This window comes from Mustelus asterias, chromosome 3 (assembly GCF_964213995.1).
Source record: "Mustelus asterias chromosome 3, sMusAst1.hap1.1, whole genome shotgun sequence".
NCBI classification, from domain to species: domain Eukaryota; kingdom Metazoa; phylum Chordata; class Chondrichthyes; order Carcharhiniformes; family Triakidae; genus Mustelus; species Mustelus asterias.
The window spans coordinates 76,515,068-76,530,100 of NC_135803.1; the positions used below are offsets into that span (position 1 = coordinate 76,515,068).

The 15,033-nt window shown below is 44.6% G+C and overlaps 2 protein-coding genes across 2 annotated transcripts in view; one reads left to right on the forward strand and one right to left on the reverse strand.

Annotated features, from left to right (window-relative positions):
- The window catches only part of LOC144491434 (glypican-1-like), a 220,672-nt gene that overhangs the window by 155,616 nt on the left and 50,023 nt on the right, over window positions 1-15,033 (reverse strand). The gene's annotated exons all lie outside the window — the stretch shown is intronic.
- LOC144485531 (uncharacterized) overlaps window positions 14,423-15,033 on the forward strand; it is a 48,563-nt gene continuing 47,952 nt past the window's right edge. The window contains exon 1 of the mRNA XM_078203670.1: window positions 14,423-14,589. Within this exon, the coding sequence (XP_078059796.1) occupies window positions 14,423-14,589 (167 nt within the window). The remainder of the gene's footprint in view (window positions 14,590-15,033) is intronic.

The window sequence follows — 15,033 nt, forward strand, 5'->3', positions numbered from 1 at the left end:
TCAAGCAGTTATTGGATAGGCACATGGAGCACACCAGAATGATAGGGAGTGGGATAACATGATCTTGGTTTCGGACAAAACTCGGCACAACGTCGAGGGCCGAAGGGCCTGTACTGTGCTGTACTGTTCTATGTTCTTCTTCAATTCGCACCAAGGGATTTTTTTACATTCGTAACAGAGCATTGGTCTAAAGATTCACCTGAGAGACAGCACCACCAACGATGCAGTACCCACCCTCAGTAATGCATGCAAGTGTTGGTCTAGATCACGTATTCAAGTCTCTGGAGAGGGGTTTGAAATCATGACCTTGCAACTCCTCAACAGTCTCCAAAATGCCTGATGTCCTGCATTCTTAGCTGTGAGGTACAGACTGAGTTTGGATTCAGCGCTAACACTCTGGGCTTTTTATACATAGAAATAAACAAAAATAATGGAAGAAAAGCTTGCATTTACATAGCACCTTTCACAACTTCAGGCATCCCAATGTACTTTACAGCTAATTTATTACTTTTGAAGTGTAGCCACTGTTGTAATTATGAAACATGGCCACCAATTTGTGTATAGCATGCTCCCACAAACAGCAATGTGATAATAGCCAGATAATCTGTTTTAAATGATGCTGGTTAAATAAAAAATATTCATCATTTCACCAGGGATAACCTGCTCTTCTCTGAATAGTGTCTGGAGATCTTTTTGCACCCCGCTCGACAGGGCAGACAGGGCCTCGGTTCAATGTCTCATTCAAAAGACCAATAGCACCAAGTTCCCTCAGTGCAGCATTGAAGTGTCAGCCTGGATTATATGCTCAAGTCTCTGGAATGGGACTTGAACAAGAATCCTTCAAACTCAGAGGTGAGAGTGTAACCAATGAATCAAGTAGCGACAGGCCCAGTTCATTTCCTTCTCTATTAAAAGTGATCCCATTGTCATAACTCCATCTCTCTTATAATACAGAAAACAGGCTATTAGCTCAACCAGTGTATCTTAGGCCTATGCACATTTATCCATCCTGTTCCTATATCCCTCAACCCCTCTTCCTTCTTCAATCTATTCTTGAATGATATCATTCTTTTCTCAAATCACTAGACATGGAAGTGATGAGAGATTTCTCCTGCCCTTTGTTCTTGATCTCTAAAATGCGATCCTGAATTTTTGAATGGCCTTACATTCTTGTGCCCCTCAACCACGTGAAACGGCCTGTGACTCTCAGCCTTGTTCCCATCCTTTCAAAATGTTAAACACTTGCCTTTCAGTCAAAGACAGCATAGCAATGAGACTGTGAGGCAAGGTTATCCCAGCTTCTGTTAAAGCGAGCCACTCAAAGTCAAACTTCTAGCCCTGGCTGCAATGGCACATCAGAGTGAGGAAATGACCTGTACTTCCATGGGGGCACAATTCCTGAGAATGACCCTCAGGCAAGATGGGTTAGGATTGCAGCCTTTGACAAGCTGTTAACTAGTACTGCACCAGAACAATATTGCAGACAATAGTGTCCAGCCATGCCATCCAACAAATGGCACTTAAAATTCAAATACGTCTCTTCATAACCATTTACATTTTCCAATCAAACCTCTGCTGCAGGATCCTGATCTACAATTTTCTTTGCAAAGAAATTATAAAGGCTGCAAGGACTCAGCAGAATCCATTTGAATTTAGAACGTATTTTGGTCAGGGGCCTATATGGTTTCTATGGAAACCTCAGCAGTGGGTCCAAAAGGTCCGCTCCTGTGGAACACAAGTTCACAAAGGAGGCTTCCATCAATTACAAAGTTTACCAGCTCTTAACTTTGCGATAATCCATATCGGGCTCTTCGTCCTGCTCCCGTATTTTATTGTGCTGTGCATTGGTCAGAAAGCTGGCATTTTAAACAGTGCTTGAAATAAAGGCACATTTAAGCAAGTCTATTTTCTGCCAGGGAGAAATGTAGGTAAAGGGTCATTCACACATTATCTTTGCGAAGGTTAATAGCACTGCAACGGTCATTGTTCAAGACACATTCTTCAGGCACAACACAACAAAGGCTGAATGAGATTTTTTCCCTTTTGTAGAGACGAGGCAGAGTGGGTGGGGATGATTGATGACAACAGGTCTGAGCATGTCCAGACGGCCTGGCCTGCAGTCCAGACAAGGCCAGACAAGTTAATAGCCCCAGATTGTCTTTCTTCCCTTCTCTTCCTCACACGCCAATTAAAAGGCCTATATCTGTCACATAAGGGATTTTATATGGGGGGAGGAGGGGGAGGGAATCCATAATTAAGTTCACAGAGTGATGAATTCTTATAGCAAATTAATTTTTATACCTACACAATTTAAATATGTGGGAGGGGAGGTTGGAGTATTGTAGCAGAAGAGTAATTTTAGGACCAGCAGTCATTAATTACTCCCCTTCCCCCAACCACCCCTGCTGCTTAGGGCAGCTGTGATTGGGCTTCTCCTCATTATTCAAGGTCGATAGCTCAGTTATATTACACAACTCCTTCAAAACCAGGCTGCGAGCATGTGGAGCATTCCCCATTTATGCCGTCAGCATGTCAGGGACACGTGCACAATCATCAAAGGTCCAACCCCACGTAGAGGGGAACATCAGGAGCAAAGACAGGATTTGTAAAGGTGGGGAGAGTGTGGGAGGAACAGGAGAGAGGGGGAGAGAACATGGGGGGCGGGGCAGAGAGATAGAACACTGAAGGATTGACCATCTTCCAGGGTTCTCCAGGAATTATTTGGATTTATTATTGATGTATTCGTATACAGTGAAAAATATTGTTTCTTGCATGCAATACAGACAAAGCATACCGCTCATAGAGAAGGAAAGGAGAGAATGTAGAATGTAGTTTTGCAGCTACATCTAGGGTGTAGAGAAAGATCAACCTAGTGCGAGGTAGGTCCATTCAAAAATCTGATGGCAGCAGGGAAGAAGCTGTTCTTGAGCTGGTTGGCACGTGACCTCAGATTTTTGTATCTTTTTCCTGACAGAAGTAGGTGGAAGAGAGTATGTCCAGGGTGCGTGGAGTCCTTGGTTATGCTGGCTAGTTTTTCGAGGCAGCAGGAAGCAGAGAGTCAATGGATGGGAGGCAGGTTTGCGTGATGGACTGGGCTTCGTTCACGACCCTTTGTAGTTTCTTGCCGTCTTGGACAGAACAGGAGCCATAACAAGCTGTGATACAACCAGAATGAATGCTTTCTATGGTGCATCTGTAAAAGTTGGTGAGAGTCGTAGCAGACATGCCAAATTTCCTTAGCCTCCTGAGAAAGTATAGGCCTTGGTGGGCTTTCTTAACTGTAGCGTCGTGTGTAAGAGCCAGGACAGGTTGTTGGCGATCTGGACACCTAGAAAGTTGAAGCTCTTGACCATTTTCACTTCTTCACCACTGATGTAGACAGGAGCATGTCCTCCACTATGCTCCCTGAAGTTGATGAATTAAAAGATTAATCTTCAGGGCATTGCAGCTCTCCAACTGGCTGGGGAAGGTTTGCCCCATGACAATAAGATATACCAGGTGAGAGCATCAGCAGGTCCTCCTGGCATGTCTGGCAACCCTGAAGGAAGGGCACATATTGCATTCTTGCCCTCGACAGCCCCACCAACATGGCTTCTGCAGACATTGTTTAATTGTCAACAAAGTGGGATGACGGTTTCAATTTTCCAGCCTTGGTCCTTGTTTGTTGCCAGGGAGTTCCACCCAAACCACATTCCTAGCCAAAGGTAGAAGGAACATGTCCCCGTCTGACATACATCTGCAATGCTCAGAACAAAGAGCATTTTGAAAGAAAAAGTCTTGCATTTATAGAACAGTTTTCATAACTGCTGGACCTCTCAAAGTGCTTTACAACTCTTGAAGTGCAATCACTATTGTAATGTAGGAAGTCAAATTTGCATACAACAAGCTCCCACAAATAGCAGTGTGATAATGATCAGATGTTCCCTCAGTGCAGCATTGAATTATCAGCACATTCTGTGATGTTGATTGAGTGATAAATATTGGCCAGGACACCAGGGATAGAGGGTGGCATGTTGGCACAGTGGTTAGCACTTCTGCCTCACAGTGCCAGGGACTCGGGTTCAATTCTAGCTTTCGATGACTGTCTGTATGGAGTTTGCTCATTCTCCCCGTCTGTGTGAGTTTCCTCCGGGTGCCCCGGTTTCCTCCCACAGTCCAATGATGTGCAGGTTAGATGGATGGACCATGGTAAATGTGCGGGGTTACGTGGAAAGGGTGTGGGTAAGATACTGTGTCAGAGTCAGTGCAGAGTCGATGGGCTGAATGGCCTCCTTCTGCACAGTTGAGATTCTATGATTCCATGATAACGTCCCAACCTTCTTCAAAAATAGTGCCAGAGGATCTTTCACATCTACCCAAGTACAAGGATGTGGCTTTGCTCTAACAACTTGGCCGAAAGGCAGAGCTAACTGGATCCATGCTAGTTGGTAAAATCAAAACCAAGATACAGAGCCTCTCTTTGCTGAAAATTATGGGCTTTGTTTAGTGTCAATATTCCTTACATCCACCCAGTGTCCCAGCCATCTCCTATTTATACGCGCTAAATACCCATTACCTGATTCTCTTCACAATGTAATTGACATGAACCTATCTTAACAATGTAATTAATTTTACATGATGTGGAGATGCCGGCGTTGGACTGGGGTAAACACAGTAAGAAGTTTCACAACACCAGGTTAAAGTCCAACAGGTTTATTTGGTAGCAAAAGCCACACAAGCTTTCGGAGCTCCAAGCCCCTTCTTCAGGTGAGTGGGAATTCTGTTCACAAACAGGGCATATAAAGACACAAACTCAATTTACATGAATAATGGTTGGAATGCGAATACTTACAACTAATCAAGTCTTTAAGAAACAAAACAACGTGAGTGGAGAGAGCATCAAGGCAGGCTAAAAAGATGTGTATTGTCTCCAGACAAGACAACCAGTGAAACTCTGCAGGTCCAGGCAACTGTGGGGGTTACAAATAGTGTGACATGAACCCAATACCTCGGTTGAGGCCGTCCTTGTGTGTGCGGAACTTGGCTATCAGTTTCTGCTCAGTGACTCTGCGCCGTCGTGTGTCGCGAAGGCCACCTTGGAGAACGCTTACCCGAATATCAGAGGCCGAATGCGGTCACGGGCATTCGGCTTCTGATATTCGGGTAAGCGTTCTCCAAGGCGGCCTTCGCGACACACGACAGCGCAGAGTCGCTGAGCAGAAACTGATAGCCAAGTTCCGCACACACGAGGACGGCCTCAACCCGGATATTGGGTTCATGTCACACTATTTGTAACCCCCACAGTTGCCTGGACCTGCAGAGTTTCACTGGCTGTCTTGTCTGGAGACAATACACATCTTTTTAGCCTGTCTTGATGCTCTCTCCACTCACGTTGTTTTGTTTCTTAAAGACTTTATTAGTTGTAAGTATTCACATTCCAACCATTATTCATGTAAATTGAGTTTGTGTCTTTATATGCCCTGTTTGTGAACAGAATTCCCACTCACCTGAAGAAGAGGCTTGGAGCTCCGAAAGCTTGTGTGGCCTTTGCTAACAAATAAATCTGTTGGACTTTAACCTGGTGTTGTTAAACTTCTTACTGAATTAATTTTACAGGCAGCACTGAGGGAGGGTCAGTTTTGGAGTGGAGTTTGAACACTGAATCTTGTGACTCAGAAGCAAAAATGCCACCAACTAAGTCACAGCTGTCTGAAGTCAGAAGAAGATGGTTGTGGCTAAGACTTGTGATGGGGTGTGGGAGTATTTCCCGATTAGGACAGAGTGAGAGTTTCAAAAACAAGGAGCTTGAAATGGCTTCACTAAGCCCATGGAAGTTGGTGAGAATGAAGGGGAGATGAGTAGGTGCTACTATGTGAAGGTTTATGCTCACAACTGACGTTCCCTCACGTTTGCAAAAAAAAGGTAGTGAGGGTAGCAATGGAAATGAGGTCAGTCTGGAGCAGGAATTTAGCAGCAGGTGGAGTGAGTTTGTGGCATGAGAAGGCAATGTGCCAGAGGTGGACATAATCGGTAATGAGTATAGACCATACAAGGTCAAACAGAACCAACAGCTTCAGCCAAGGTAAGTATAGTCAAGACATTTCAAGGCAACCAGCCACTATTTCTAGACCTGCACATTCGTCTCATCAATCCAATGTACCACAGGCTGACAGAGTAGCTCTCCCTTGGGGACACACACAACCAGCTTAAAAAGAAACTTTGCCAGCAGAGACAATGCACACCATTGGGGATCCCTTCCTCTCAATCCAACTTGTCCCCCTCCTCTGCTTTGAAAGGAGCTGATTTATGCCACAGTACAGTCCCATATTTGGCAGCTGTCAGCCTTTCACCCATTCACTCATTGTAAGTGAGTCTGGACCTCGAGTGTTGGGAGACTGTGGGGGCTTTACAGTTGAACCCAGGCCTGTCCTCACCTGACATCCAGGTACATACATGTTCCAACTGAGAAAGAAAGTCAGTGGGAGCTGAGTAGGCTAATGAAAGCATCAATAAGTCACAGTCAAAGAGAAGACAGTCAGGGGCCTTCAGAAAGCAGGATCAAACTAGCAAGGTGGATTGATGTGAGGTTGGGAGATGGTGGGTTGTGGAGACAAAGGAATATAGTGGCTGTATTAACGGCCACCTTTGATAAAGCAGAGGAACAGGAAAAATGGCACTGGAGAAGTGCTATGGGGCTGAAGAGATACATGATAAGAGGAGACTGCTGATTTATAACAGAGTGAGGCTGTAACTGGATTTGAAAATGACAATAGGATCTAGAATCAGGAGTGGGAACCCTTATGGTCTTTCCCACTTAGACAGACCAAGAATTAAGTGTAGCTCATCAACTGCTGCTAAATCAGTACAGAATAGGGATTAAATGTGGGTTTGACCTGGTTTACTGTCCTACTACTGTGCCCTTTACCAACCAACCAAAGCATCTGGTAAAGGACCTTCAGTTTTCCACCTCTTCATCTTTATTTCAACAGGTCTACAAGAAACAATATTTTTCACTGTGTCCCAGTACATGTGACAATCAAATCAAATCAAATCAGTAACACACGCAGGTCTTTTGCAGGGTGTGGATAGATTGAGCAGATGATGGTAGCTACCAGCATGAAGGAGAGCAAAACCGGTACCACAAGATTACAAAGTGACATTGCAATTCAAAAGCTCATTAAACAAAAGCTTTGACATTTTCAGAATAATAGGCACACTATAAATAAACACTTTTTAAGGGGATTACTCAAGTGCCACTTTTAATCACAGAAACCTTGAGAATCCAATAATACAATGAGTGGGCAGCAAGAAACAAGCACAGCCTTGTGGAGAAGCAGAGTGCCAAGCAACAGGAGTGATTGAGAGCAAATTCTGAGAAAACAAGTTAGGCTTTTTTTCTCTCTTTGGAGAAAGGGATGACTTTGAGACCACCTGATCCAAAACCATGAGGAATTTGTAGAACCATAGAATCTCTACAGTGAAGAAAGGGGCCATTCGGCCCATCAAGTCTGCCCCGATAACAATCCCACCAAGGCCCGATCCCTGTAGCTCCACATATTAACTTCCTGACGCTAATTTAGCATGGCCAATCGACCTAACTTGCACATCTTTGGAGTGTGGGGGGAAACTGGAGCACCCAGTGAAAAACCATGCAGACATAGGGAAAATGGCTCACAGTTACCTGAGACCAGAATTGACCAACAATTTATTTTTTAACCAAAGTGAGCAGGTCAAATTCCAGGAACACGAGTTAAAAATGAGGGACAAGATGTTGGAAGCAGGGTGCACATAATTTGTCAGAACTGCTAAAATTAAAGATGAAAACATTCAACTTCCCCCTCCCACCCAGTAAGTAACCACGTCCCATGTAAGTGGAGCAAGTGGGAATTGGTGTTTGTTTTGAGACCCCCTGTTGTTTGTGGGGGGGGTGGGGGGGGGGGGATGGGACAAACCTGCTATCTTGGTGTTGGCCTGTGTTTGTCTTCTTCCAGGCACTTAGAATGCTACACCTACCCAACTCATCCTCCCAGTGAATCAAGAATTTATACATTCTCTGTGTCTAGAAGATGTCTTTTTTGATTCCTCTCACTATCTCTCCTATTTATCTCACGTTAATGCTACTTCAACTATTTCATCATCTCCTGTCTCCAACTGAAGCACTTTGCAGAACATTGTATTTCTTTCGTTATGCATAGGTGTGCATCCGTGTACTCACATGTGCGTGTGTCTGTGTGCCCACATGTGTGCGTGTCGGCATGTACATGTGCGTGCACTTCTTCCCTCACATATCATCCTGTTCCTTTTGAAACACTGTACATCTATATTTCTCCCCTCTAATTCAAACGCTCCATACCGGAAACTGCCTGTTCTCTCCACAGCTGCTGATAGGCCTTTCGAGCATGTCCAAGAATTAGAAAGTCGATGGAGGAGGAATGAGTTTATTTTAATGCTTTCTTTTAGGGGACGAAACAAATCCACCAGATGATTCCCATCCTCTACCAGATATTCCTTACTGTGTGTGGCTGCATTGCAGGGAAATCATAAACAGTGACACCAGAGCTTCAACAATTAAATTACGAGACTGGTTTGCATAGAGTTAGCTTACACTGCCATGTGTTTGGAAGGTTGAGGGGTGGAGAGTCATCTAATTGCAGTGTTTAAAATGAGGAAATAATTCAACTGGGTGGATACAGAGAGGGGAGATCTTGTGGCACATTGGGTAGCATCCCTACACCTGGGCCAGAAGCCCATGGTCGCCAATGCCCTGGTACCAAATCCATTTACAGCCTGAACATTTGAAAAACAACCCTCTACAACCACCCTCTGTCTTCTGTCATCAAGCCAATTTTGTATCCATTTGGCTACCTCACCCTGGATCCTGTGAGATTTAACCTTATGCAACAACCTACCATGCGGTACCTTGTCAGTACCTGTTAGGGCCTCTTACCTGGAAAAGGAGATATAGAGAAACTAATTCTTTAGTGGTAAATCAAGGTCAATACGGCATAATCGTAATACCACAGATAGGCCATTCAAGAGCAAAATTCAGAAGCAAATTTTCATCCAGCATAATGGAAATCTGAAACTCCATGGGTTAACTGAAGATTGAGATTGATAAGATTTTTGTCAAATATTCAGTGATAAGTTGGGCAAATGGAATCGGATATAGATCAGCCATGATCCAACACAGTAATGGGATAGAATCAAGGGGCTGAATGGCCGACTCTTTTTCCAATGTTCCAAACCTGGTTTCGGAACATACATTCACAGGAAACTATTTTATCACAAGCCTTAAAGGCCATTTAAAATAAATGTGTTAACATTTCCACTAAAATAGAAAAGATGTGAATCTCACGGTGAACGTGTCAAGCTTTCATATCGTGCTGTCCTATTGAGTAATTTTAGTGCTGCTGTTTTTCTGCTGTTAGGGCAATGCTATTAACTTCTTTCCCCTTGCTGGGCAGGTTAACCATCTCCCAGCTCCAACAGCCTCACTTCATGTTCAATGAAGCAAACTGCACAGTCCTCAGGATTTATATCTCACTGCCTTGTTCCAATACGAAAGGGGTTGGGTATCAGAACACATCATTGTAACCCTCATTAGCTCTGTCTCGAGATTATACTGTTTGAACCACTCACTAAAAAGCATCACAATGTCAGCATGCTCCAGTTATCATTGTGTGGGCCTGGCTCTATGAGCCAATTGATCTTTTCCTGCTGCCAATATTTTGTACATACATACGCACCAAATGTCAGAAGGTAAATTCAGCCCACCCCAAAAAGCTGAAAGAGACATGGTGGAAAAAAAAGAACATTGCAATAGGCTGGATTATTGCATTCAATTCTGGGCACCACTCTTTCAGGGGAATGTGGAGGTCTTGTAGTGGGTGTAGAGGAGCATTAACATAGTAGTAGCAAGAATGAGATAGTTCAGTCACTGAAGAGACTGAAGAAGCAATGGTTGTTCCCCTTAAAGTAGAGAAGGTTACAGGGTAATTTAATAGAGATTTCAAAATCATTAGGGGTTTAGATAGAACAGACAGGGACAAACTTGTTCCTCAGACAGGCAGGTCAGTAACCAGAGTTCACAGATTTAAGATAGTTGCCAAAAATTCAGATGAAAGATGAGGAGAATTTTTTTTAAAGTAGCGAGCTATGAGGATCTGGAATGCGCTGCCTGAAGGGCTATCAATAGATAGGGAACTAGTTCAGGTAGATAGAGAAAATGCACCAAACAGCAATGATTTAATTGAATGGCAGAACAGGCTCGAGAGGTTGAAAAGCCAATTCCTATGTTCCACTGAATCCCCTCAAACCTGTGGGCCTCCAGCGAGGACAGAACTGGACTAGACACTTTTTAATCTCCTCCCAACGGCCGTGTTTTCTCCTGTGTGAAGCTCAAAAAAAATCAAAAGATGGGAAGTGGTGGGTCAGTGGGTAACAAAATAAAATCCTCATTTTAAACACAAAATATAGACATAATAAAGTGAAAAGTAACATGGTGGCATGGTATTAACTGACCTTTTGAATTAGACAGGATAGATGCAGAAAGAATGATCCCAAAGGTTGGGCAGTCCAAAACTAAGGGTCATAAACAACAAAGAAAAGTACAGCACAGGAACAGGCCCTTTGGCCCTCCAAGCCCTCATGCACTTACTCGGTCCATATCCCTCGAGTCTCTCCCTATGTATGTACCAATCCAGATGCCTCTTAAATGTTGCTAACATGCCTGCCTCCACCACCTCCTCTGACAGCGGGTTCCAGGCATCCACCATTCTCTGCATGAAAAACATCCCCCGCACATCTCCCTTAAACTTTCCCCTCTCACCTTAAACCTGTGTCCCCTTGTAATTGATACTTCCACCCTGGGAAAAAGCCTCTAGCTAGCCACCCTGTCTACGCCGCTCATAATTTTGTAGACCTTTATTAGGTCTCCCCTCAGCCTCCATCTGTCCAGTGAAAACAATCTTAGTTTATTCAACCTCTCCTCATAGTCAACACCCTTGAGACCAGGCAACATCCTGGTGAACCTTCTTTGCATTCTCTCCAAAGCTTCCGCATCCTTCTGGTAGTGTGGTGAGGAGAACTGCACACAATACTCCAAATGCAGCCTAGCCAAGGTTTTATATAGCTGCAACATGATTTCCCAACTCCTGTACTCAGTGCTCTGGCTAATGAAGGCAAGCATGCCATATGCCTTCTTAATCACCTTGGCCGCCTGTGTTGCCACTTTTAGGGTTTGAGAGGTGAGGAGAAATTTCTTCACCAGAGAATGGAATTTACTTCAAACAATAAATATATTCAGCAGTTTTCTTTATTGCTAAACGCCAGTGGTTCTTCGCTGGTGCGATGCACTGTTTGCTGTACAGCAGTAACTCACTGGGCAGATATTGATGGGTTTAAGAAATGTGAGGGGATGTGTATTAATCAATCCCCCATGACTACCCTTCCCTGGGTGACCTTTGACCATATATGTTCCAGTCATTCTTGCCTCCCCTGCCCTAAATCATGTTGCAGTCACTTGGTCAAAATCCCGAACCCTGCTGTCTCACAGCACCTTTAACTACACAGGCTGCAGTGACGCAGGAAGAAGGCTCCCTGCTACCCCCACCACATTCACAGAAAGTAGTTGAGGTCAAAACATTGTGTGATTTCAAGGAGAAGTTAGATACAACTCTTGGAACTAATGGATCAAGAGATACGAGGGGAAGGAGGGATCAGTATATTGAATTTGATGATCAGCCATGATCAAAATGAATGGCAGAGCAGGTTCGATGGGCCGAATGACCTCCTCCTGCTTCTAGTTCCTATGAATTGTAAATTACTAGATGACAGAACTGCAACCACACCTGATGTCGAACACAACCTGCATGACTTCTTTTATAGAGCAAATTCCAAAGCTCTTTTGTACCGTGGTGAGGAGGAGGACACTGCGTGGAGACCAGGGGTTACATTATCCAACTGACAAAGAGGAAATATTTCTGGGCAGCTCCAGTATGGCTCAACATTCTTGACACAGCTTCAGGAACCAAGGGCACGCTACCAGCTGGCTTCCTTTTTAGTTTATATCTATTCTCAGGATATGCTGCCAAGGACTGCACTCATTGCCCATGCCTTGTGTGGAATGTGGTGGGGGTAGCAGGGAGCCTTCTTCCTGCGTCACTGCAGCCTGTGTAGTTAAAGGTGCTGTGAGACAGCAGGGTTCTGGATTTTGACCAAGTGACTGCAACATGATTTAGGGCAGGGGGGGCAAGAATGACTGGAACATATATGGTCAAAGGTCACCCAGGGAAGGGTAGTCATGGGGGATTGATTAATACACATCCCCTCACATTTCTTAAACGCATCAATATCTGCCCAGTGAGTTACTGCTGTACAGCAAACAGTGCATCGCACCAGCGAAGAACCACTGGCGCTTCGCAATAAAGAAAACTGCTGAATATATTTATTGTTTGAAGTTAAAGCTTAACTTTAATGTGAAATGTGCAGTAGCCTGGCCATCTACTGCCAAGTTGGACAGGAGCCAAGCCTGTCAGCCTTTGTGAGGAGGAACTTTTAATGTGCAAGCCAAACATTTGATGAGTTCAAGTAAAAAAAATATTTTCTTTGGCAATACCAGGAGGGGAATGGGGTAGGTGGGTGGTTTGGGGGGAGCGGGGGCATCTTTGATGGCTCCACTGTGAATAACATAAGACACCCACACAAATGGTTTGCCAACAATCAGACGCCCGGCAGGCAATCAAGTCAGGACTTTCCCTCAACTCTTATAATCCTCTGAGTCGGGTTCATGGTTCCAGTCCTATTTCTGAAGATTTGAGCACATAATCTAAACTGGATTTGAAATACAGTGCCGAGGGAGTGCTCCACTGCCAGAGATGCTTCCTTCTGGATGAGATGCTAAACCAGTCTTCTCACATGTGATGATATCCTTAATGCCAGATCCAATCTCTCAATCAGCATCACAAAAACAAGCTACCTGTGGGAGCTTGCTGTGCAGACACTGGCTACATCACACTAGGGCAGTAACCCTTGTCGTTAATTCTGTTCCCCCCCCCCACCCCCCCACTCTCCCCACCCTAAGGGGCTGAGGGGTGCTGGACTCCCAGTGTTCCAACATTACATTATGTTAGTGTGCTAACCTGCATAATGAGTATCAGCCATCTCTTCCCTCATCGAGGGAGGGAGTTTTGTGACTGAACTCAACCTTCTCCTCATCAAACATCGACACCCCTAAATATTCCAGCAAATGGGCGGGGGAGAGGGCTCAGCAGTAGGTTTTAAGACCAGAAAACCTACCGCTGGAGTGCTAAGGTCTAATCAGAGAAACAACATAGAATCACAGAACCCCTAAAGTGCAGGAGGAGGTCATTCGGTCCATCAAGTCTGCACTGACTCTCCGACAGAACATTTCACCCAGCACCCCCCCACTCCCACAACCCCACGTATTTACCACAGTAATCACCCTAACCTACACATCTTGCACCTTGGGACATTAAGGGTCAATTTTAGCATGGCCAATCCACCTAACCTGCACATTTTGGAGTGTGGGAGGAAACTGGACCACCAGGAGGAAACCAACAGAGACACAAGGTTAACATGTAACTCCACACAGACAGTCACCCGAGGCCGCAATAGAACCCAGGTCACTGGCACTATGAGGCAGCAGCGCTAACCCAATGTGCCATCCATGAATTTATATGACATTGTAGATGGGGCATCTCTGAAACAAAACCTGGCATCAAGCCAAAGGAGATGACATTGGAACAGGTGACTAAAATTTTAGTTAGAGAGGTTGGATTTTAGGAGCATCTTAAAAGGGGAGAGTTTTGGGGCAGGGGTGAAATTCCAGAACAGACGCACAGTCTCCATTGACAGGGAAGAGGAAGTGGGAGATGCACAAGAGGCTAGAGTTGGAAGAATGCAGAGTTCCCAGGGGTGTTGTGAGGCGAGAGGAGGCTTCAGAAATACAAACAGCGAGACCATGGAGGGAGCAGGGAACAAGGATGAGATTTTAAAATTGAAGTGTTTTCATACTAGGAGCCTATGTAGGTCTGCAAGCTTGTAATGTTATTTGAAATTGTTTTGTGGGATGTTGGCGTGGCCAGCATTTGTTGCTTATCCCTAATTACCCTTGAACTGAGTGGCTTGCTGGGCCATTTCAGAGGGCAGTTAAGAGTCAACCACATTGCTGTGGCTCTGGAGTCACATGTAGGCCAGACCAGATAAGGACGGCAGATTTCCTTTCCTTAAGGACATAACTGAACCAGATAGGTTTTTACAACAATCGATGATAACTGTCAGAGCCATCATTTCTGAGACTAGCTTTATAATTCCAGATTTATAGAATTTAAATTCCACTGTGGGATTTGAACTCAGAGCATTAGTCTGTGCCTCTGGATTATTAGTTCGTCACATTTGCAATACGCCATCGTCTCCCCAAATGATGAGCGAACGGGATTTTATTAGGATATGGAGGGTGGACAATGGCAAGCTGGCCAGGACAGCATTAGAATCGTCCAGCCTGGAGATAACGGAAAGCCTGGGTGAGGAAAACACCTTCTTCAGTTCCGGCCTCCGAGACCAGCACAGAGCAGTAATCAATCCCGCAACGTAATGCTATTTATCAGCCACCATACAGGATCATCAAGGAACAAAGAAAAAAAGTGAAAGGCGGTCAATTTAATGGCAAATTCAAGCATCCATGTTGGACGAGCTGGGCTGTTCTGTCCGATCCCAGCCAACGTTTATCTTTCATACCAAGAGCATCACCAAGAACAGATTATCTAGTCATTTATCTGTTTGTCGGAACTGGCCGTGCAAACTGGTTAATGTGTTTCATCACGGTACGGCAATGATTGCCAATGTGATTCATTCGCTGTAAAGCCCTTCCCAAAGTCCTGAGGTCAGAAACAGTGCTATATAATTGCAAGGTCTCTTGGCTTTCTTTGAAAAGAAAAATAACACATGGGCAGTGGCAAAGCAGCATCGTCTTTGCTGAACTGAAATTAAAGACAGCCGCTTTCCTTTTTCCATCCCCTGCCCTACCTTGAATAA